Source organism: Paramisgurnus dabryanus, chromosome 3, assembly GCF_030506205.2.
Source record: "Paramisgurnus dabryanus chromosome 3, PD_genome_1.1, whole genome shotgun sequence".
In the NCBI taxonomy this organism is placed as follows: Eukaryota; Metazoa; Chordata; class Actinopteri; order Cypriniformes; family Cobitidae; genus Paramisgurnus; species Paramisgurnus dabryanus.
Genome location: NC_133339.1, coordinates 18,986,743 through 19,011,045, shown reverse-complemented (window position 1 = coordinate 19,011,045; position 24,303 = coordinate 18,986,743). Strand labels below are relative to the sequence as shown.

Sequence of the window (24,303 nt, the reverse complement as noted above, 5' to 3'; positions counted from 1 at the left end):
AGACAAATATGGCACAATATATTGTAAATGGAATAATGTTAACTTATTAAATTTAACACCCAATCGAATCAACATCCAGCAATAGCTTTTAACATTTTTTGCATTCGTTTATTATGAAGATTATTCATTTATATCATTGACATATAAGTCCTCTGAATCATATTTCTCAATGCTTCTTTTCCTTTTGCTTGATCTTCTTTCTTCTGTTTTTCTTTTTAGACCTGGTTCTTTTGGGATTTTTCACTGGTTTGTGTCCATTACTATTTTCCAGTGGCCCTGCTGTCGTCTGCATCTCTGTTATTTTTGGGTCATTGGTGGTGGTGATGGAGGTTTCATTGAATGCCTGAGCATTTTCTCCTAAGCAGTTTTCAAAGATGACAGCATCTATCACAGCCTGACCTCGCAGCTCAGAAGGGTAACCACACACAGCTTCAACTTTTAGGCTTGTATTTGACAACCAGCTGAAAGAAAGAGGAGATATGTATGAAGATATGGATGGATGGACGCATTTCGTGTGTACAAACAGATATATATCTCACCTGTAAAATGGCAGTAATTTGCAGTCACACATTAGTGGATTGGTACCCAGGGTGAGGTTTTGCAGGCCAGTAAGATGTGAAAAGTCAGGTAACTCTTCTAACTGATTCTCTTCCAGAGATAAAGACAGGAGACCGGGACCAAGCCCTGTCAGAGACGTTGCACTCATCTACACCAACACAGAAAACATTAGCCATTAGAGAAAGATTATCATGTACTTTGTTATAGTATAAATAATAAAATGTTGTCATCTACCTTTTGAAGACCCATTCTATCAATATGCAGGTGTTTCAGACTTTTAGCCACGCCCCTAAACGCTCTTGGACCTATCCAGCGAATCAGATTCCCTGAAAGATGGAATTCGGTAAACAGAGGTGCATGGCCTATTGCATCACTAGGCACTTCTGTAAGCTTATTATCTTCCAGATGGAGAACATCCAGCTTGGGTGCTGGATCCAGAGCTTTAGGGACTATGGTTGTAATGGTGTTATTGGTGAGATAGAGGCCTGTCAGTTGAGGGATTGGAGTAAGAAGCCCCACAGGCTCTAGTTTAGCTATCAGATTTCTTTCCAGATGCAGCTCCAGGAGTTTAGGGATGTGAGCCAGTGTAGCTGAATAAGGAAACTGGGAGAGCCTGTTGCCTTCAAGGTGAAGATACATGATCTCGTGGGCAGCTGCGAAGACATTTGTGTCCAAGGAAGAAAGCTGGTTGTCGGACAAGTAGAGGTACATCAGCCACTTCATACCCTGGAAAGCTCCGTTCTCGATTTCATGGATTTTACAGCTGTCCAAGTGAAGGGACACCACATTAGGGACTTTAGGGAAACTGTTGCTAGGAAGATAGTGGAAGTGGTTGCCACGCATGTTCAGCAGGTGAGTGTTGCCGGGGAAACCACTTGGCACTTTTGTGTGACCACGTTCCTCACAGGTAGCATGTTGAGCATCAGGCTGATAAGGAGGATGATTATAGAAAAGAAAAACATTTTTTAATTAACCAAACCAAGAAAAACTAGTTAACTTAAAGGGACACTCCACTGAAAATAGGCTCATTTTCCAGCTCCCCTAGAGTTAAACAACTGATTTTTACCTTTTTGGAATCCATTCAGCCAATCTCCGGGTCTGGCTGTACCACTTTTAGCACAGCTTAGCATAATTAACCGACAGAACAGAAAATTAAAAGTTTTGATTTTCAAAGTCCTTGATTATTATGCCAGAATGAGAGTATAGTTCTTAGCCATATCTGCCTAAAAAATTGCAACTTAAAATTTTCCGTCAGTCTTAGTACATGATGTAACTACAGAAGAGTCAAGTTTTAAATGGTTATTTTTTTAGCGCAATGCTAAATGGTCTAATTAGATTCAATAGATTATGCTAAGCTATTCTAAAAGTGGTACCGCCAGACCCGGAGATCAGCTGAACGAATTCCAAAACAGTAAAATTGTCCGTTTAACTATTCCCATTTGGAGATCTGTTACATTCAACATTCATTCAACCCTCTGTTTCTCACCTCACAATAGCAATTCTGTGGACATCTGTCACTTTTCTTTGGCTTGCTTTTTTCCGTACTCTTTTCTTCATCGGTAGTTTTTGCCTCTCCTTCTTTTTCTGTCTCATCTGGCAGCATCAGCTCATCTTGTTGTCTGCAGCGGAGGTCCTGTTCTTGCACATTAACCAGAGGTTCATCTGAGAGGTGTGGAGGCCAAGCACATTCACCATAGAGCTTAATCCCGGACTTCTTTGCCCACATCTTTAGGTCCTGTAGTAAACAGGTACATCTGATGGGGTTTCCTGAATGACAATGAATGAGCGAAATCATGAGTTTTGAGACTGTAACTGCATTTTAACTCTTAAACTCATTTAAACTCCATGGTTGGGTTTGTCCATATTTGACCCTAGCAAGTGGAAACATTTTTAGGGGTTGTGTAATATTTTTGTAGTTATAATGCAAAATCCCTACAATGGAGTCACCTTAATACTGATAGAACATAGATTAGGTTGTATCCATGGTTACCAGTGAGGTTGAGGCTGGTGAGCCGTGTGGTCCCCATTAGGGCCGGTATGTAAGGGAGCTGGTTATTGCTCAGGTCCAGATGAGAGATGAAGGGAGAGAGAGACAAAGTTAAATCTGACAGGTCCTGCAAGGCCATGTTGGTCAACAACAGATGTGTGAGTTTTGGCATTGTCACACTCTCGTCCACCAGATACGTCATAGGGTTAAAACTCATGTCGAGATGAGTCAACTCCACTAATCTGAAAGAAATTTGTAAAAAACAGTGAACGTAGATTTTTGGTGTATATATATATTATAATTATCCGGAGCCTTTTTCTCCTATATACAAGCCAGAGTTTGATGTTAAAGGGATAGTTCACCAAAAAAAATGAAAATTCGGTCATAATTTACTCACTCTCATGTTGTTACACACCTGCATAAATTTCTACCAAACCATTTTTGAGCACCATTGACTTACATAGTATTTTTCAATGGTGCTCTTGTTTCTAGCTTGATAACAAATATCTTCCTTTGTGTTCAGCAAAACAAAGAAATGTATACAGGTCAAGTGAGGGTAAGTAAATAATGATATTATTTTCATTTTTGGGAGAACTATCCCTTTAGGTGATATCAGTAACACTTCGTAATGCAGCAATGAAAGATACCTGGTCATAGTTTTTGTAGGAAAGAACTGGAGCTCATTATGGTCCAGGTTCAAGTGAGTGAGTGTGAGAAGACCAGCAAAGGCTTCTGTTGCCAGATTGTTTAAAGAGTTGTGACTCAAACGTAACAACTGGATATTGAACATACCCTGGGAAACAGGCACAAATATTGGGTAATTCAAGAATATAAATTACATGGTTTAACTGGTAGAGCATTGCACTAGCAGCACAAAAGTTTATGGGTTTGATGCCAGGGACCACACTAAAAGGTATAACTTCACTTTGGATTAAAGCATCTGCCAAATGCACACATATTTAAAGAAAGCGTATTAAGGATTCAAACTGACTGAAAAAAAGGGCTAAGAACCAACGAGAAACATCTTTTATTCTCTTAGATTTGGTGATCTACACCTGAAATGCCATGTTGGGAATGTAGACAAGTTGATTATGAGTGACGGACAGCAGATTCAAAGAGCTCAACGAAGCAAACGCTCCAGGATTGATCTCCTCAATGCGGTTCCGATCCAAATATAACTGCTTCAATGATGATAATCCATCAAACGATTCCTGCAGAATGGAGAGACGGTAAAAACACGATTAACACCGTAATGAGATCCTCTACTTCTGAGAAACAAATCTATCTACATTTATATAGCACCAAGACGGCCGCACATAATCTGAAGGACACCCGTCATGTACTTTACCTGGTATAGGACGTTAATGATGTTCCTGGTGAGGTCAAGTTGGACCAAACGGGAAAGACCTCGGAATGCCCCCTCTCTTACTGAGTGAATCCCACATCCCTGCAGGTTCAGGTGGGTCAGGTAGGGTGTGTGTTTAAAAGCACCTTTGATCAGTTCGCCAAGATTGTTTCTCTTAAGATCCAACTTCACTGTGATCTAAAATTAAGAGAGACAACTGCATCAATGATAATAGTGATGCACATGCGCATATAAGGGTATCAAATAGTAAAGAAATGTAAAACATGTGAAATCAAACTTTGATGCTCTTAATATCATATTTATGAGATTTTAGCCTGGATTTCACAGTGAGGGTCATTTATTTATGATCAAAATTTATTTATGAACCACATTTAGCTTAACTGGATTTGGAAAGCAAATGAGCATACTCACCTCCTTTATGGCTATAGGAATGTGTGTGAGGTTCTTCCCAATGCAGGTTACAATGAGCTTGGTGTCATCACAGACACAAACACGTGGGCACTTTGCAGTTAGACCCGAAGATATAAAGATCATGAGGATCAACATTACTAGTGTCAGACTCATGGTGAAGACCTCCTACAACACAATTTATGTAATAAAGACTACATTTTTATGTGCAATTTACTATAAAATAAGCAATACATACAATATGATGTACAACTTTCCCAGGTAAAAAATAATTTGATTTAAAATATATTTTAAAAAGTGTACTAAGGATATATTTTCTACATTTTGTACTATTTTTGTCAAATCCAAGTAAGTGTATTCAATTATGTATTAATTTCAATTTAACATCTATTTCACTACACTTCAAGTGTAAATAGTATACTAAAATGGAACAACTTTTTTAAGACTTCAAGTGCACTAAAATACACGACTAAAAATAATCAAGATTCATGAACAATTAAGCACACTTACAGTACAATTGCATAATTATAGTTGTGTTTACGTATATTTTGTGCGTACACAAAAAAGTATACTTTTAAAAAGTAAATATCAAATACTCTTTTAATAAAGCACAAGTAAAAGCATACTTGTTTTATACTTATGTACTTCAATCATATTTCTAATACACTAAAGTATACTAATTTTTTACCTGGGTAAGTTCTCAATAATTTATAATTACACAAAAAATGATGAGTTGTTTTGACCCATTTTGTCAAATATGGATTTTTCTAAAGTCTTTTCAGAGTATAGATAAAACACATATCACTGTTTTTTATTTAAAAATACAAATGTTTCTCAGAGTTTTCCTTGGAACAGCTTTGTTAAAGTTTTTGCATTTCGACCCCTGATCCCATTCTGCACTGTACAAATTAACACTCTGCTACTATATTTCACAGCTCTATCTTTTTGTGCATGAATGAAGATGGAGAGTGAACAGTTTTGTTTTTTCGGTTTTTAACATTTGTGTAAAACCATACACCATTTTTGCAAAATCTTGTTGAGTATTACAAGAATCTCTTAACTTCAAGGTTCAATTAGGGTTTAACAGAATAGAGAATACTGAATGGGAAAAACTTTTCCACATTGGTGTTAATATATTTATTTTAACTGAAATTACACTTTGTTCAATTCAAAGTGATCCAGATTTTCAGTGTCTATTAGAATGACAACTGTGACATAAAATAAATTATCTAAAGTTTTCTTATCTTACCACAGAACTATTAACAAACATTCACGACACCTTAAGAAATAATTGTAAACTGAGAAATCAAATAAAGGGCACTTACCTTTGATATACACTTATGTGATTTCCTCACAGTTAAATAATCTCAACAAGTCAAATAATTTTTATTTAACCAGAGGAAATTCATGCCGTCCGTGACAATAACAGACATTTACTGCACCTATACAGAGCCCTTAGTTCCAGTCTTTCTCTCTCCAAAGGTTCCAGGGAAAATCTGAAGCAGACGTCCTGTGGCTTTCCTGAACAAACTCTCACAATGGTAAAGATCCATCAGGAGTTGAGGTAAAGGGCAGGACTTTCATAACTTCTGACTCCATAAAGATAAACTATGATGATTCTTGATCATAACTAAACTCAGATTTTGATGTGTTTACTGGCCAAACACAAAAGCTGTGCTTCTGCCTCTAAGTAAATGCTCAATTCAAAAGGCTTTATTGTTGAGTCTATAAAAAACATAATTTTGTTATACATTTATAAAATGTTTTACATTAAATATTGTGGCTATTAACATTACTATTAACAGTTTTTTGAGGTCTCACCCTGAGATGCTTTTAAAACATTGAGAAAGTTTTTTATTTGAGAACTTTTTATGTATCTTTTTTATTGAGAAAGTTCACATCTGTTCTCTTACTGACTGCTTTTTTCTTTATTAACCAGTCTAAATCATTCATTTAAAAAACATGTTTGAAATTACCTATGTGAAAAAAACATTTAAACATGCTTTCAAATCTAAAATAAAAATGTCCATTAAGTGACCCTAAACTATTGAATGCTTCCATGATCTGTTTGCGCTAAAGACCAGCAAGTCTAGATTCATGAATAGTGTTTATCCATAGCCATCCACTCCCCCAGTCTCAATTACTTTATAGTCATTTTAAATTAATTTGATACATTTAATTGTTTTTTTATGATTGTATGTCTATCTATTTATTGCTTGTTATTGTTTTAGGTTGAATGTTGATGTATGGTCTGTTCTTCTTTGTGAGACACATCATTTCATTTAAATGTTATATGCAATGAATGACAATAAAGGCATTCAATACAATAAATACAGAAAAATTATACCCATGATAACCTGTTTAAGTAATAATTGATTATACTTCTATAATATAAATTAATTTCAAATAAATTAATTTAATCTAAACAACAGGGTTTCCACAAACTTTTACTCATAATGTTTATAATTGTGCTCGTAAAAAAACATTAAAAATAGTAGTTAACAATCCTTTTAATTAAAGAAGAATTTATATCATGAACAGATGACAGTCAACACCAAAAATACAATCACACAAGACAATGTTTATAATTTATATATCATATTTATTAAATATTCTGCCAGTGAGCAAGCTGTTGCAAGGGAAAAAAACTCCAAAAGGTTAACTATTGGAGAAAAAACCTTGCGGGAAACTAGGCTGTTTCATCAGGACTAGGGATGCTTAACAATTAATCGTGATTAATTGTTAGCAGAATAAAAGTTTTTGTTTACATCACATATGTGTGTAATTGGTGTATAATAAATATGTATATATATAAATATGAACACATTCATGTATAATTTAAGAAAAAAAAAATGTATATATTAAGTATTTATATTTATATATAATATAAATTATACATAAATATACAAATGTATATACACATGTAAACATTTCTAAAACATATACATGCATGTGTGTACATTTATTTATACAAAGTTATTATACACAGTTCACACACATATATGATGTAAACAAAAATTTTATTCAACTTACAATTAATCGCGATTAATCGTTAAGCATCCCTAATCAGGACTTTTACATAACCAGAGAAGATACATTATGAAGATAAACAATGTTAAAGATCACAAAATTATCACTATAGACCTGGAAACCCATCGATCTATAGCAAGATAAGAAAATTACATATGAAGTGACATGAACTGAATAGTTGCACATACACTAGATAAGAAAGGTGAGCAAGTTATACTGTGGCAAGGAAAAAACTCCTAAAGTAGTATTGGAGAAAAAAACCTTGCCAAAACCTTGGTCACCACTACGCTTGGAGGGAAACTCGTTCGACTTTTAACTTATAAGGATCAATGCATGTCACAAAGTATAGTGTGGAGCTTACTTAAAGGGATAAGAATATACATGTTTTAATAGATATCAATATTCTCACAGTAAAAAAAAAACTTTGTAAAGTTTAGAAGTGGAGAAAAAAAACTGTGAGAAACCATGCTTATCCGGGGCTGGTTAACTGTACAGAACTATAAAAAAAGATTATGATGAACAAAGCAGGGTTAAAGGAAAAGTTAGCCCTACAGTTTTAGGAACCCATCAATCCCAGCAAAAAAAAAAAAAAAAAAACTGCAAAATGTCGCTATCACGATATTGTCACGACAGGGTTGGAGAGACAGGACGCAAACGCAGAGTTCGAACCAATAAATAACATTTAATAATAAAACTGGAAACAAAACACGAGGAGTAAAATAACAGGCATGTAAGTAACACAGGAACATCCAACGTGAACAGGAACAGACATGGAAGTAATGACAATGACAATCTACCGGCAACCGGTGTGACAGAAACAAGGCATATAAATACAAAGACAATTAAACATAAGACAGGTGTGGTGTATTGGCTTAATGAGTCAATGAGAGTCCAGGTGAGACGGATCAGTGCAATACACAAAACATGACACGGACTAGCCGTGACATAACCCCTCCCTCTACGAGTGGCTACCAGACACTCAAATAAACACAAAACAAAAACAAAGTCTGGTAGCAAGAGTCCAAGGGAGGGGTGGAGGGCTTGGGGACCCTGGCGAAGCCGGCAGCCGCCGGGACGAGACCAACAGGAACGATTGGCCGGACTGCGCCAGGAGAACCGGAGCGATCGCTCAGAGAACCGTGGCAGACGAATTACCCCCCTCCTGGGAATCGTCGACGATCAGCTGCCCCCGGAAGTCATCTCCCATCCCCTCGCGGAAACGGAGACCCTCTCTCGGTAGCCACCCCGGGGAAATGATCGGGCGTGGTCCGTTCCGGATCCCCCTGCGAGCAGGATGGTGGTCCTCCGAGGGACCGTCGTCGACGACTCAACCGTTGGGGGACCGCCTGGGCCGATCCTCCTCCCGCATGCTCGCGGGAGCGAGCGATCGCTCACGGTGGTCCCCAAGAGACATCGGGGCTGATGGGGAATACACCCCGATGTCACTACTCCCCCTCGACGAAACTCCTGGGGGAGCCGCCCTCCGTGAACCCGCTGCGTCCAGTGCTGGCCGGTAGATTCTGTCACGACAGGGTTGGAGAGACAGGACGCAAACGCAGAGTTCGAACCAATAAATAACATTTAATAATAAAACTGGAAACAAAACACGAGGAGTAAAATAACAGGCATGTAAGTAACACAGGAACATCCAACGTGAACAGGAACAGACATGGAAGTAATGACAATGACAATCTACCGGCAACCGGTGTGACAGAAACAAGGCATATAAATACAAAGACAATTAAACATAAGACAGGTGTGGTGTATTGGCTTAATGAGTCAATGAGAGTCCAGGTGAGACGGATCAGTGCAATACACAAAACATGACACGGACTAGCCGTGACAGATATCACGTGAATAACAGTTTATATAAGAAAATACACATTTACAAGGTGAGCAAGTCATAAGTTATTGTGGCAAGGAAAAAACTCCTAGGATTGGAGAAAAAAACCTTGCCAAAACCTTGGTCACCACTACACTTGGATGGAAACTCTTTAGACTTTCAACTTATTAGGATCAATGCATGCAAAAAAGTACAACAGGGGAAAATAGGTGGGCTATTGACACAACATGTCCACCAGATGTGGCCATCAAGCCAAATATTGAATTCATACAAAGAAATTAGAACATTTAAGTATACAAGTTGAGTCATAATAAAAGTGAAATGACACAGTGAATACGTATTGAACACATGAAGAGAACAAGGTGCAAAATGGCATAGAAAGCCAGAAGATCACCTGAAATCTGTCAGTATTGAGAGAGAAACCCTATCAGTAATAATTGATATCAGCTGCTTTAGTCTTAATTGATGGCCAATAAAGCCATGGCAAGTTTATTTGTATAGCACATTTCATACACAGAGGTCATTCAAAGTGCTTTACATAGAAATGAGAAAACAATATATAAAAGAGAAAAAAGAAAATGTAAAAATAAGAGATACACGATAAAATCACAATAAAACAGATACATGAGAATTTAAAATAACAATTAAAGAAAATAAATGTGATTTTAATAAAAACTGTTTAAAATGTTAAAAAGAATAAAACAGGGGTAAAAGTCCAAAGAATAATCAGAAGAGTTCTCCAAGAGCCAAGAGCCACTCCTGCAGAACTTCAGGAAGACCTTGCATCAGCAGGTACTGTTGTTTCAAAGAAAACTATAAGCAATGCACTAAAGCAAAAAATCATTTGGAGAAGCCTGTGGATTACTAGGAGACTATAGTATGGTCAGATGAAAGCAAAATGGAACTTTTTGGTAGTCATCCTACACACCATGTTTGGAGAAGAAATGGAACTGCCCACCACCCCAAGAACACCATACCAACAGAGAAGTTTGGGGGGGGGGATCATGGTTTGGTGCTTCTTTTCTGCAAGGAGAACTGGCAGATTTTAAATTATTGAAAACAGGATGAAAGCTGAAAATGAAAAGAGGGTGGACATTTCAGCAAGACAATGATCCCAAACACAAGGCCAAGAAAACAATGAAGGGGTTTCAAAGAAAGAAAATCAAGTTGCTAGAAGTGCCAAATCAATCACCTGACCTAAATCCCATAGAAAATATATGGAGAGAACTGAACATCAAAGTTCATAAAAAAGGCCCAAGACCATTTGTGTGTAAGAATGGGCCAGAAGCTGTAATCACCAAAAAGGCAATATTTGGCTTGATGGCTACATCTGGTGGAAATTTTGTCTCAATAGCCCACTTAGAAATCCCCTTACTGATAAAAATGCTGATGTGTCATTTTCCCCTCGCTGTATAAAGTGGATTTTACTTCATGGGATAAGAAAATGCATGTTTTACTAGACATCAATATTCCCCCGGTGAGCAAGCTGTGGCAAGGAAAAAAACTCCAAAAGGTTTAGTAGTGGAGAAAAAAACCTTGCGAGAAACCATGCTCATCCGGGGTTGGCTAACTTTACAGGACTATAAAAAACATTATGAAGATGAACAAAGCAGGGTTAAAGGAAAAGTTAGTGCTACAGACTTGGGAACCCAACAATCCCAGCAAAACAGAAAACTGCAAAGGTATTTGTACACCTGTGGACTGGACTATCACAAATAAGACAATATCACATGAAATGAACAATTTAGATAAGAAAATACACCTTTGCAAGGTGAGCAAGTCATAAGTTATTGTGGCAAGGGAAGAAAACTCCAAAAGTAGTTTCAGAGAAAAAAACCTTGCCAAAACCTTGGTGAAATAAGCTCGCTGCTTCGTTCAGAGGAGGGAAAGTCTCCTCATAAAACTGAATATTAGTAGAGAAGCCATCATGGTCAAGGCCTGAAGCTGTTGCAACCAATAAGGCAACATTGAATTCAACAAGATATTTTACATGGAAATGTTAGAACCTTCTGATAAACACAGAAGAAGATATTTTGATGAATGACGGTAAGCACACAGTTGATGGTACCCATTGACTTCCTTAAACAAATACTAAGGGAGTGAATTTGTACCGGCAACTGTGTACTTACCTGTAGCAGTCCAGTCCAGACATGTGAAGATCTGAAATCGATGTCAAGGGAGGAACTGCCCAAAATTCATCCTAAGCATGGTGCAAGTCCTCTTAGCAGGATAAGGAAATGTGTGGCCATAAAGAAGTGAAGAACATTGGAAGTCTTGGCACATCACAGATGAGTTTTAAAAAAGCAAAAGGTGGATTGCACCTTATATCAAAGCTTTTATTTTCTCGCCATGCCATCATCTGAACGCTGCTGACCGCACCATTATACAGGTGATGTTTAGATAAGACAAGATCCATCCAGTTTCAACCTTTATCTCAACAACGCCATTTTTAACTAAAATGTGAAGACTTTTTTTAGTCACTGTATCGGCACATCATACTATCATAACACTTTTACTGTAAACATTACTGTCAACTGATTGCATTAAAGTATAAACTTATGGGATAAAGCATTAACATCTTTTCACAGCTTTGGGGTTGGTTTCCCAGACAGGGATTAGCCAGGACTAGGCCTTAGTTACAGTAATTTTCCACTATGTATTCATAATTGTTATGTTTTATGCAAACACGTCCTCAGCAACTACCAATGACTCCTTGCAGTGTCTGTGACACTTAGGTCCCTAAGTTCGCCCTGAAATCAGTGCGCCACCATTGTTGAGATCTGAACTGCAGGCCATGCAAAGAACTGTAAGAACTTGTCGGTGCTGAGTTCGTGTGCCAAGAACAGTTAGCGACACTGCTCAAGACAAACCAGAGACTCAACCATCATATAACACTACAAGGTGTTAAGATAAAAAGATGAAACCAGAATGAATCCATCAAATCTTATTCCCCCAGGCAGCAAAATCCAGATAAAAGCAGTTTAGATAAGAAAATACAAATTTACAAGATGAGCAAGTCATAAGTTATTGTAGCAAGGAAACCTTGTCAAAACATTGGTGAAAAAGGCTCACCGCTATGTTTGGAGGGAAAGTTTCATCACAAAACTGAACATTAGTAGAGAAGCCATCATGGTCAAGGCCTGAAGCTGTTGCAATCAATGAAGCAACATTAAATTCAACAAGATATTTCACAGGTAAATGTTAGACCCGTCTGATGAACACAGAAGATATTTTGATGAATGATGGTAAGCACACAGATCAAGGGTGAGTTTTGAATAAGCATGGGACTAGACTTAAGCCCTGTCTGGGAAACCGCCCCATTACGTTTTAGGCAGTGACATCTTATGAATATAATGCTTTAATGAATATTAAGGCAAAGCATTTTAATAGTAACTTTTATGTGGTCTTTACCGCAGGTTAAATATAATGTCATTTTCCATTATGTATTCATAATTGTTATGTTTCATGTAAACACGTCCTCAGCAACTACCAATGACTCCTTGTAGTGTCTGTGACAGTTGTGTCCCTAAGTTCGCCCTGAAATCAGTGCGCCACCATTGTTGAGATCTGAACTGCAGGCCATGCAAAGAACTGTAAGAACATGTCGGTGCTGAGTTCGTGTGCCAAGAACAGTTAGCATCACTGCTCAAGGCAAACCAGGGACTCAACCATCATATAACACTACGAGGTGTTAAGATAGAAAGATGATACCAGAATGAATCCTTCAAATCTTATTCCCCCAGTCTGCATGACAGCACAGCCAGCAAAATCCAGATGAAAGCTTGGATAAGTGTGCGAAGACGTATGGAAAGTGATTCTGTTCAGAATTAAGCAGTCACATTTCAACTCTGGTCCGGAAGCAACTGTCATCCATCTTTGATCTAGTGATCCTGATTAATTCAGAAAAACAATACCAATACCATTACATGGAAAGATTAGTTTGGCCATTAAGAAGGGAAGAACATCAAACACCTTAACAGTCTGATCTTAACATTAACTAAGAACAGGGCTGTAGGAGCTGTTGGACATTACAATACCTGCCATGACGCATAATAATGTTGGGTTGCTACTCTTTAGCTGGGGCCAAGGCTCAAGTCAAGATGATAAGAAAATCATGAAGGCTCACCTTTGGGGGGTTCCAGTACCACCAATATCACCTCAGTTGAGTGAAGGATGAAATAAAGAAGTGTCCTAATATATCATATGAAAATATATTGAATCATTTCACGTTGTTGCTTGGGGGTGACGGGTATAAAGCACAAAAGCATACCACTGTATGTACAGTGGGAAAGTCAGTCGAGTGTTTGTACAAAGACTAGGAATTCATCATTTTAACCTTTCAGGCGAATATTTAAAATATCACAACTGTCCCCCTTGCGGGGTGCAACCTCATCCAGGATGGGTTAACTTTAAAGGACCATAAAAAATGAAGATAAACAAAGCATGGTTAAAAAGCAAGGACAAGTTAGTGCTAAAGACATGGGAATCCATCAAAACCCCAGCAAAACAGAAAACTGCAAAGATCTTTGTACATCTGTGGACTGGACTATCAGAAATAACATGATATCACATGAAATGAACAATTTAGATAAGAAATACACCTTTACAAGCAGAAGAAGATTTTTGATAAATGACGGTAAGCACACAGATGATGGTACCCATTAACTTCCTTAACAAATACTATAGAATTTGTACTGGCATCTGTGTACTTACCTGTAGCAGTCCAGTCCAGAAATCCCACAAATATTAAAGATCTGAAATCGATGTGTGGGGAAGAATTGCCCAAAATTTCTAATAAGCACTATCCTCTCAGCAGGATAAGGAAATGTGTGGGCATTAAGAAGTGAAGAACATTGGAAGTCTTGACACCTGAGTTTTGAATAAGTAAAAGGTGGATTGCACCTTATACCAAAGCTTTTTTCTCCTCATGCCATCAACTGAACCCCGCTGACCGCATCTCAAAAGATGACGACATACGAAACTGCTGCAGATCTTTCCAGACATTTGCTGGCTTTGATTTGGTCACGGTCAATTTTAATAAGTGGTGATTGTACCACAATGACAATCGCATAATTAATGATAATTGACGAGTCAAGAAACACACTATGGAGGCTGTTTTTAAGATCAAGTACAAGATAACTTACGAAAAACAAGACCCCCAACAGTGATGTGTACTGCATTAACAGCCTCCGTTGTGTTAAGGTAAATGTAAGTAATAAATATTGGATTATACTTAAATCAAGTCGCCGTTGTGGAGACAATCTTCTGCTTTCCCTCTCTCTTGAAAGTTCAATCCGGAATAAAAGTTCCATAGTTACGCTGCGCTTTATTTACGCTATACGACGTCACAGTGGCGAACTCGCCGCGTACTATCCATTTTGACGTCATCGAAAAAGTACCTCAGCGCCAGCTTCTTGATTTAAATGTGTTGACAGTATTAAATAAATTTTACTTTAAAGTGGAAATATGTTCTTTTAGGTATTATTGATAAACAAACCCACAATTATTTTATTTATTTATTTATTTTTATGGCAAAAATTCACATTCACAAGTGTAAAATGTCAGGATAAAAATATGTTTTATTTCTTGTTATTGAATCGATATCGCCCTAAATAAAGTATTCAAAATAGTTTTATAATATTTTTGTAATTAATACCTCCCCCTAGCATCTACAAATATTGTTTGTATAATGTAGAGTACAGATAAGATCCTGTAATCTAAAAAAATGATTAAATGATCTTATAATAAAAATAAAAAAGATATAAATACATAACATATGACATTAAAGTGATAATATTTTATACAGTACATGATGATATGACATCAACGCGATAATACGTCTGTCAACAGAAATACTCCTATGATAAAAAAAAATAGTTTTGATGTGTTTCATGTTACTTTTATGAGGTAATCAAAAATCACACTAGAAAAGTTAGAAGAGTAGTTTTATAATTATATTTAAATATTGTTTATCCCGGTCTACCCCCCCAGCAATACCGTTATGGCCCACTGGAGGGCCGCGCCTCACAGTTTGGACAGCACTGATCTCAACAAAGTCGCAGTCTAATGACTCCAGGGAGTACAGATAATCTGTCACTATTTACTCACTGTTGTGTTGCTTCAAACCCATTTTTTTTTTCCAGGAAAAAATGTTTTTTGATAAGACTTTACAAAGTGCTTTCTCCATAAAACTGCAACTTTAGTGATCATGTTAGTCAAGACCCCAAAAAGACAAAAACACTATTAAATGTGTAATGGGTTTGTGTGGGAAACACACTGACATTGTTGACAAGGTGATAAAGAGATGTCAAGAGCTGTATCACATTACATCATTTTAGGAGCCTCTGTGGCTTCCTCTACTGCAGGCTACACATGTTGCAGTCTGTAAAAAAGCAACAAGGCAATTTAAAATTTAAACTCAAATAAAAAATAAATGCATAAGACGTACGCATCATGTCGTTATAATGGCTTAGTTGTGTTTACTGGAACTTCTTAATTCCTACATCTTTCTTTTAACAACATGTGACCCAGTCTGTATTGTGATTTACTGTTTTCTCAATAAAATCATCCTACGTAATGTAAATAACATTCTGTGAATAATAACCTTGATATCTTAAGTATTAACTGAGTATGGCCATGTCAAAGATTGAAATCAATCTAAGACAGAAGCATTTTCTTTCTACAAACATGCTTTTATCCTGGATCAAAGTCACTTTGGCAGAGCTGTAAATATTACTAATGAACTGGAAATGTGTACTGTTACTTGTATACATGGTATATATAGTTTTCTCTGGTTATATAAATGTGTTTCTTTGAAACTGTGTGCAGTAGAAAACAACATTTGCTTTTAAGACCAATAATGCAGCTTTTGTGCAGTTGTTTGTAATGTATTGATATCAAAGTTGCACTCAGCACTTGCATTTAAAAAGTTAAAGAGGGAAAAAGTAACTTTTGGACAACTAACAACAATCTTTCTATTGACATAGCGTTAGAGAAGTAAGGATTATTCCACTTCCTTCTTTGGGTGTTGCAGTTTTTTAAACAGTTTCCTGCCAAAAGAGGATGTTTGTTGTGTTATACAATACCTTTCAGTAAACCTTTAAAAAAATATTTACAATTATTTTTTTATTAAAATTGTTTTTTATTTATTAATGAATTTGAAGGATTATTTATTAGTAGTAGTAGTAGTATTTATTTTATAATAAAATGTACTATTTATTTAATAAAACATTTACAAGAAGCTAGGATGTAAGACAAATATTTACTAAAAAACATATATAATATTTTACAGTCAATATGTGACCGTACATTTAATCAGCAGTTGATATTCTTGGTTTTAAATTGACATTAACTGACGTAAACTTTAACGAATCGCCTTGAAACATCAGTGACATTAGCCAATAGGATTACAACGAACATAACGGAAACGCCCAAAATCGCACGAGGTTCTCCGAACGGTATTTACGCCTTCATATATTGCGCACAACGGGCGGCGCTGGGAGTATTTACTTTAAATTTTCTTCTACAAGTCTTGTTTTTAACATTAGTTGATCTAAACGATCAGACCATGAATCGCTTTCTTCTGCTCGCATTTGTATGCTGGCAGCTATTTGCGGACAGCAACGCAATAATCAGGTAAAGTTAAATGCGTCATTTCTCTTATTATCTATGTAAAACGTGTTTAAGTTAACTTAGCTCCGCAAATGTTTATGTCTGTATTCGTGAACAGTCAAACTATCAAATCATCTTATGTATTCTACATGCACTTCCACAACATACTTCCTATCTTCGCATCACATTCAATCCAAACTGTTTTTTAATAAATAAAACCGTAATATCATATCTGATCTCTCAAAGTAACCAAAGAAATGTACTGTATGCATCTTTAAGAGCTTGCATTGAACAGGTAATGATATGTGAATAATTTTTGAAACTTTCGCTGTTATTTGCAAAAGCTTGATATTCAGGAAGTTGAGCTGCCATGACTAACAAGTGTTGCTACGATTCGGTTAGCATATGTGTGAACTACTGTGGTTTCAGCGCGTCAATGTGTGACTCAGAAAGCTGACAGGTGAATGTTCATTTCGAGCGTTAAAGTTTGACGCGGCCCTCGTTCGCACAAAGAGTTTTAGTAAAGTAGTTCCGGCTGCAAATTCTTATTGGACGACACCTGCACCTGCATCGCATTTACTTAATATTAATACGCCAGCCGCCAACTATTACTTGAAATGTATTCTCTTTATTTTTATTTTGTCAATGTTTGTAGTGGTTCTTGCTATATCAAATTCCTGAGTTTATTGATTTGAATAAGAAATACTCATATGTTGCAAGGATAATATTAAGGAGGCATGGCCAGTGGGAAACACCCTAGCAACACCCTAGCAACTGCATAGAGAAACCAGTCCCACATGAACAATACTGTTGTATACTTTAAAATTTAATATAATAAACTTTTACACAACTCTTACATACAATATGGTGTTTTTAAACCTTGGTATAGTAAATATTAAAGTATACTAGAGTATTTACTACAATTAATCAGTTTACTGTAGCTAATACAGTACTAAAGAAAACTGTAGTATCAATTAACAGAATGTAGTAATTGCTGTAATAAATAAGACATTTAATACTCTATACATTTATTTGTATACAAGACATTTAATAAGTCATTAACATGTATGTATTAGTTTCTGATTGATGGATTCGCTTTTTGGAGTTTAAAAATGGGGCACTATCCAGTGCCATTATAAAGCTGAAAAGAGCCATACCAGGATATTGTTTAATATCTCTCCAATTTGGAGTTTAAAAATGGGGCACTATCCAGTGCCATTATAAAGCTGAAATGGCCAGCCCATGATATTGTTTAATATCTCTCCAATTTGGAGTTTAAAAATGGGGCACTATCCAGTGCCATTATAAAGCTGAAAAGAGCCAGACCAGGATATTGTTTAATATATCTCCAATTTGGAGTTTAAAAATGGGGCACTATCCAGTGCCATTATAAAGCTGAAAAGAGCCAGAACAGGATATTGTTTAATATCTCTCCAATTTGGAGTTTAAAAATGGGGCACTATCCTGTGGCATTATAAAACTGAAAAGAGCCAGCCCAGGATATTGTAAAGGGATAATTCGGCCAAAAGTGAAAGTTACACCATGATTTTAGTCACACTGAAGCCACCCACGTTACATATGCCCATCGTTTTTCATACAAACGCACATTGTATTAAAAATGTCCTAGCTCTTCCAATCTTTATAATGAATGAATATGGGGTCCGCTCCTTCAAGTCTAAAGAATGTGGATCCATTCTTCACAAAAGACATCGGCACGGCTCCAGTGGCTAAATAAAGGCCTTTTAAGGGTAAACAATTTGATTTCGTAAGAGATTATACATATTAAAAACTTTACAAAATAACTAGCCTTCGATAACGCTGCTATCTTAGACTTCTCCGCATTAAGGAGTGTGCACACTTTTGGTAGTGACGTATGATGAATGTGGACAGTGGAGCGTTGTTTTGCTTCCTGCCTTGTGCCTCCGCATATGAAAAGTGGGTACACTACACTGAATGTGGAGGAGTCTGATGGCGACGCTACCGGAAGCTAGTTATTTATTAAATGTGGTTATTTTTATGACAAAACCGCACAGATTACCATCAGAAGGCCTTTGTTTTCCCCTGAAGCCGTTTGGAGTAGTTTTGTGAAGGATGGATGCACATTTTTGGGACTTGAAGAAGGTGGACCTCATATCCATATATTTTATAAACTGAAAGATTTAGGACATTTTTTTTATCTGAAAAATGATGGACATATGCATCTCGGACGGCTTGAGGGTAAGTAAATCATGGGTTTAATACCATTTTGGGCCGAACTATTTCTTTAATATCTCTCCAATTTGGAGTTTAAAAATGGGGCACTATCCAGTACCATTATGAATCTGAAAAGAGCCATCCCAGGATAATGTTTAATATCCCTCCAATTGCATTTGGCTGAAAGGCTTGAGGGTGAGTATGGGAATGAACTATCCCTTTAACTGGTGCTGCTAGCAAAACAAGGTCATGGATTTCAGAATCAAATCACGTCCAAACTGATAAAACGCATTCCTTGTAAGTTGTTACGGATAAAATTGTCAGCCAAATGTGTTTATGTAAATGTTCTCAGGTTTACTGTTATATGTTAGCTCGCATGGCTGACCGCTGTATTAATCTGTTTTTCTAGAATTCCTCTATATAAAACTCGCACTGTGCGGCGCATGCTGGCAGACAATGGAAAGACTATTGAAGAGATCAAATCTATGGCAAAGTTATCTTATAAGACGGCCTACAATAAACCAGTTACAGCAACACACGCCCCCCACACAACTCCAATCCCAAGACCTGTGGAAAAACTCACCAACTTCATGGATGTAAGTGTGCTTTGTTGGAACGTAATAAGGAAGCCTCATGTGACGGGGGTTTTCAAAATCTTAATGTCTTGTCTTTCTCTATCCAGGCCCAATATTTTGGAGTGATCAGTATCGGCACTCCTCCTCAAAACTTTACGGTCCTCTTTGATACCGGATCATCCAACCTCTGGGTTCCATCTATTCATTGCTCCTTTCTGGACATAGCGTGCTGTAAGTGAAATTGTTTTATGTTAAGATCAAAATATGTTATTTCTCCTGTGCCAGATTAATATGAGTGTTTTTTTGCGTTTTAGGGTTTCATCATCGCTACAACTCCAAGAAGTCAAGCACGTACGTTAAGAACGGAACCGAGTTCTCAATCCGGTATGGCACAGGGAGTTTGTCCGGCTTTGTCAGTCAGGATACAGTCGCTGTGAGTAAAGACACTAAACCTCCATCAACAACAAATGATGGAACACAACGACACAGTTTATTCAAAACTTAGTAAACATAAAATCACAATCGACCAGGGTTGTTGTCTGTAGTTGGCAGGGTTGAAGGTGCCTGGCCAGCAGTTTGCCGAGGCGGTTAATCAGCCTGGAATTGTGTTTGCTGTGGCACGCTTCGATGGAGTGCTGGGCATGGGATACCCCGCCATTTCTGTAGACGGCATCACACCATGGTTCGACACGGCTATGGCTGCCAAAATCCTGCCCCAGAATGTCTTCTCTTTTTACATCAACAGGTACAAATAAAGTAAACATTGTATTGCAAAGTCTTACTCAATGTTTATTTCTCACATATAAAATGATAAGAGGGATTTCAGAGGATTATCTAAAGTCACCGCTTCCTCAAAAAGCTGAGTGTTTATTAACCTCTCTTATTTAACTGAAAAGCAGAAGTGAATCATAAGTTTAGGAATGTGACCTTAACTGGTGACTTGCATTACTTCTTGTATAACAGTTTCAATTTTTGCAAAATGTACATGCATATTATGGCCGATTTATCACACTATTGTCCTGTTTGTAAAAGCTGCTTTCGTTCACCCATTCGATTTGAGACTAAAACATGCATGTGTGTGTAATGTATAGGGACCCTGTAAGTGAGGTTGGAGGCGAGTTGATGCTGGGAGGTTTTGACCAGCAGTATTTTGATGGTGATCTGCATTACGTCAACGTCACACGGAAAGCCTACTGGCAGATTGAGATGGATAAGTAAGTACCTGTTTGCACAGCTACTATAAAAGTTTGGCATTTATCAGTGAAATGCAATTAAAGGTGGGGTCCATGATCTATTATTAACATTAGAAATCACCTAAACAAACACACATGTCGTTGCAACCCAGTCCCTCCAGAAAAACGTGATTATGCGATCGCAATCAGCCAAAGTTTGCATATTTATGCGGGGGACAAATTTTTTCAAATACGCCGCAAATTTCAGATTTCCGTGCTCAAAATATGTGGGGCTTGCATGATTTCACAATCCCTGCATTTTCATAGCAAATGTCAAATATATCTTAGCAGAAAGTTGAAAAATGTTGCATTTACTTCACACAAGCGCAGCCATGTCCCCTGTTGCCATGGGAACGTTATGAAGTGACATGAACATTATTGAAAAGCTGCAAACAGTTTTTGCAAGTTCCCGCAGTTTTTGCAAGCACATAAAATTGCATAAATATCCTACATATTCCATCACATATTTTAAGAAAACGTGTCGCAAGATCAAGGATTTTTTGCCCGGAACAATCACAAAAAAACTTTTCTGGAAGGACTGGCAACCAGAAGTTATGGTTCAGGTCTTTGACACAGGGATTTAAATGCAGATCAACATGAGAATTGTCGGCAAACTGTACCGAAGCAGAAATCAGGGAGCTCGTCACTATCCGTGCTGAGGTCATTTACTCGCATGACAGAACAGCGAATCGCGCTCATTATGATCTTTTCATAACATGGATAATTAGCAAACTTTGGGAAAAGGACTTTAAATACGTAACGTGTCTTCGCAGGATCTTTACGGTATGTGTGTGAATGCACGCACAGATTTTAGAAAGTCACTGGCAGTGTGAATGAACCAAAAATCCCGGACAAATCCAAGACGCATTTCTGTGTATTTTCCGTAATATCTGTGTGAAAAGGGCTTAACAGATACTGATCTATTAGGCTTGTATCTTAAAGAAATCCTTTGTTTAAAGGAACAGTATGTAAGAAATTTATATCAATTAATCATAAAATGTCCCTGATATATCACTAGACATAAAGAAATCATTTTCATTTCAAATACTTATATCACTGACAACAGTGGTCTGGTCAGGATATTGTCATTTAAAAAGTGGAGTTGCAGCACTCAACTGATGTTTATGTTGTCATGTTGTGTATTAGCCACCAGTTGTGTGATTGCAGTACCAGTTTTGGCCACAATCCTACATACTGTTCCTTTAACTGTAACCCAAATAATAATTTTTCTCCAAATGTAATCTCACAATTGTTTCCAATAGTTTTAATCTGATTGTCAATCCCTACAGAGTTCAGGTCGGCAGTACACTTACCCTGTGCAAAGGTGGTTGCCAGGCCATTGTCGACACAGGAACGTCATTAATCACAGGACCATATCAGGAGGTGCGGGCGCTGCAGAAAGCCATCGGAGCTTTGCCACTGCTTATGGGAGAGGTGAGCACATTCGCAGATAAAATACCTTTGACAATTTTATTTAAAGCGTAACTAAACCCCTGGTAATACCACCCACTGGCAATATTTGACAAATGCAAGAAACGTAGGCAGACCCCAACGGAGATAAGAGGGGATGAACTGAGCTCATACCAAGGGTGAGGTCGTAACAAGGGTGTGGTGAGCTTGAACCTGCTTATGTAGGGTCGTACCTCTTAGGTCACGCAGTACCGCAACATCCAAAAGGAAAATTCAAATGCAGTAGCCATCTTTCAACCTGAAGAGGGCAGCAGTCAGACATTTTTACAACATATATTGAAACACTTTATACCCAAATGTCAAAAAAGTGTTGGTTTAGTTGGTTTAGGGTTTAGTTACACTTTAATGTCAAGGAATGTTTCTTTTTGTTTAAAATAAAATAAACGGTTAAATTGTAAACATGCATATTGGATGCATTTCCTTCTACAGTACTGGATTGACTGTAAGAAGATTCCATCACTTCCCGTTATATCCATCAGTCTGGGTGGGAAGATGTTCAACCTCACCGGAGAAGACTATGTTATGAAGGTATTGTTCATCATTCTTTCATGGTGCTGTAGAAACAGTACAGAAGAATGTTGTTTTTCAACTGTAAACTCATAAATTGTCAATGTCTTTTTTTCTTTCGCTTTTGTTATAAACATTTAATTTTATCAGTCCCATTTCCATGTGTTCTCAGGTGACTCATATGGGATTTAGTGTCTGCCTTTCTGGTTTTATGGCTATGGATATCCCGCCACCCGCCGGGCCTCTGTGGATTCTGGGAGATGTTTTCATCGGCCGCTATTACAGTGTGTTTGATAGGGAAGCTGACCGCGTCGGGTTCGCTCGTGCCAAGTGAAGTCAGTGAATCAGCCTATTGTATGTCTGGATATAATGGCCAGCTGTTAGGGGTAAACACTTGGGTTAAAGCTGGTAAATTCATTCCTTTTTTAAGTAAGTAAGCGATGAGAAATGAACAAATGTGGTAGCGCTTTATAGTAAGCTAATATGAAATAACATTGAACAAAACGTTTGCATCATTTATTGATCTTGGTTGCTGTTAAAGGGATAGTTCACCCAAAAATGATTTAGTTCTCCTCAAGTTGTTTTGCTTAACACAAAGGAAGATATTTGTAATCAAGCAGGAAACGGGAAGTTTCAAAAACTTTGTGGTTAAAACATTGCTCAAAATATTTTTGTTTAGCTGAATAAATAAATGTATACAGGTTTGGAACAACCTGATTAACCCTTTAATATATATACATTTTTTAATTTTTAAGGGAAATCATGCTTGTTAATAGTATATAAGTTGTGTACATTTAAGATGAACCTAGATTAATAAATGTCAAATTGAGTTGATTGTTAGTTCATAATGAATCATCTGTTTAACCTTATCGTAAAGTGTTACCACATGCTTTAATAGAAATGATATACATTCCAAAGAATGAAACCAAAGCCATACTGAGGTTTCTGCGTGCTTCCATATTTTGGTTGAAGCCTTACAATTTGTTTTTATTTTGCACTGAATTGCAATGTATAACGGTGTTGTAAAAAAGCATAGTTGATATTTTATACTTTTGCTATTAATTATTTTGTAATGTAATAAAAAAATGTAAAATTCGATTTTGTAAGACAAACCAATGGTAAATATTTGGTATTCTGGTTACGTAAGTCTCAAAAGCTTTGTATGCGTGATTTTTGTTAATGTTGATAATGGTATAATACTTTGTTTTCATGATGTATTAATTGTGTTTCTCTTAATAGATAATTTGTAGGAATCTGATCATAAGCACATGAGTGATTTTTAATATTTACCAATAATCAAACAATTCTACTAGGATTTGAAGTAAACATTATTTCAAGTTTTACTTTAAATAAAGTTTTTTTGTAGGTTGTTGTTGTTGTGCATGTATATCAGATTTACGGATGAAGATTTAGTTTTGGAAGTTTTATTTTTGGTTTTCCTTTAAAATAGTTGCTCTTCCTTTTTTTGCAGATTTTACAAAATACATGCTGGCACCAATGAAATATGGAACACTTTCTGTTTC

General features: G+C 36.9%; 2 protein-coding genes across 2 annotated transcripts; one reads left to right on the top strand and one right to left on the bottom strand.

The window, feature by feature from the left end:
- Window positions 1-166: 166 nt before the first annotated feature.
- Window positions 167-4,475, bottom strand: chadla (chondroadherin-like a). Its single transcript, XM_065252500.1, has 9 exons — window positions 4,323-4,475; window positions 3,894-4,088; window positions 3,601-3,756; window positions 3,193-3,338; window positions 2,549-2,787; window positions 2,045-2,325; window positions 793-1,485; window positions 540-706; window positions 167-461 (listed from the first exon to the last, which is right to left on the bottom strand). Exons 1-9 carry the CDS (start codon window positions 4,473-4,475, stop codon window positions 167-169), a joined length of 2,325 nt encoding a protein of 774 aa, XP_065108572.1.
- A 12,162-nt stretch (window positions 4,476-16,637) lies between these two features.
- On the top strand, window positions 16,638-24,148 carry napsa (napsin A aspartic peptidase). Its single transcript, XM_065277880.2, has 9 exons — window positions 16,638-16,827; window positions 19,406-19,592; window positions 19,679-19,802; window positions 19,886-20,004; window positions 20,117-20,316; window positions 20,663-20,785; window positions 22,093-22,237; window positions 22,703-22,801; window positions 22,953-24,148. The coding sequence occupies exons 1-9, from the start codon at window positions 16,760-16,762 to the stop codon at window positions 23,112-23,114; spliced, it is 1,227 nt and encodes a 408-aa protein (XP_065133952.2). The 5' UTR covers window positions 16,638-16,759; the 3' UTR covers window positions 23,115-24,148.
- Window positions 24,149-24,303: the final 155 nt, after the last annotated feature.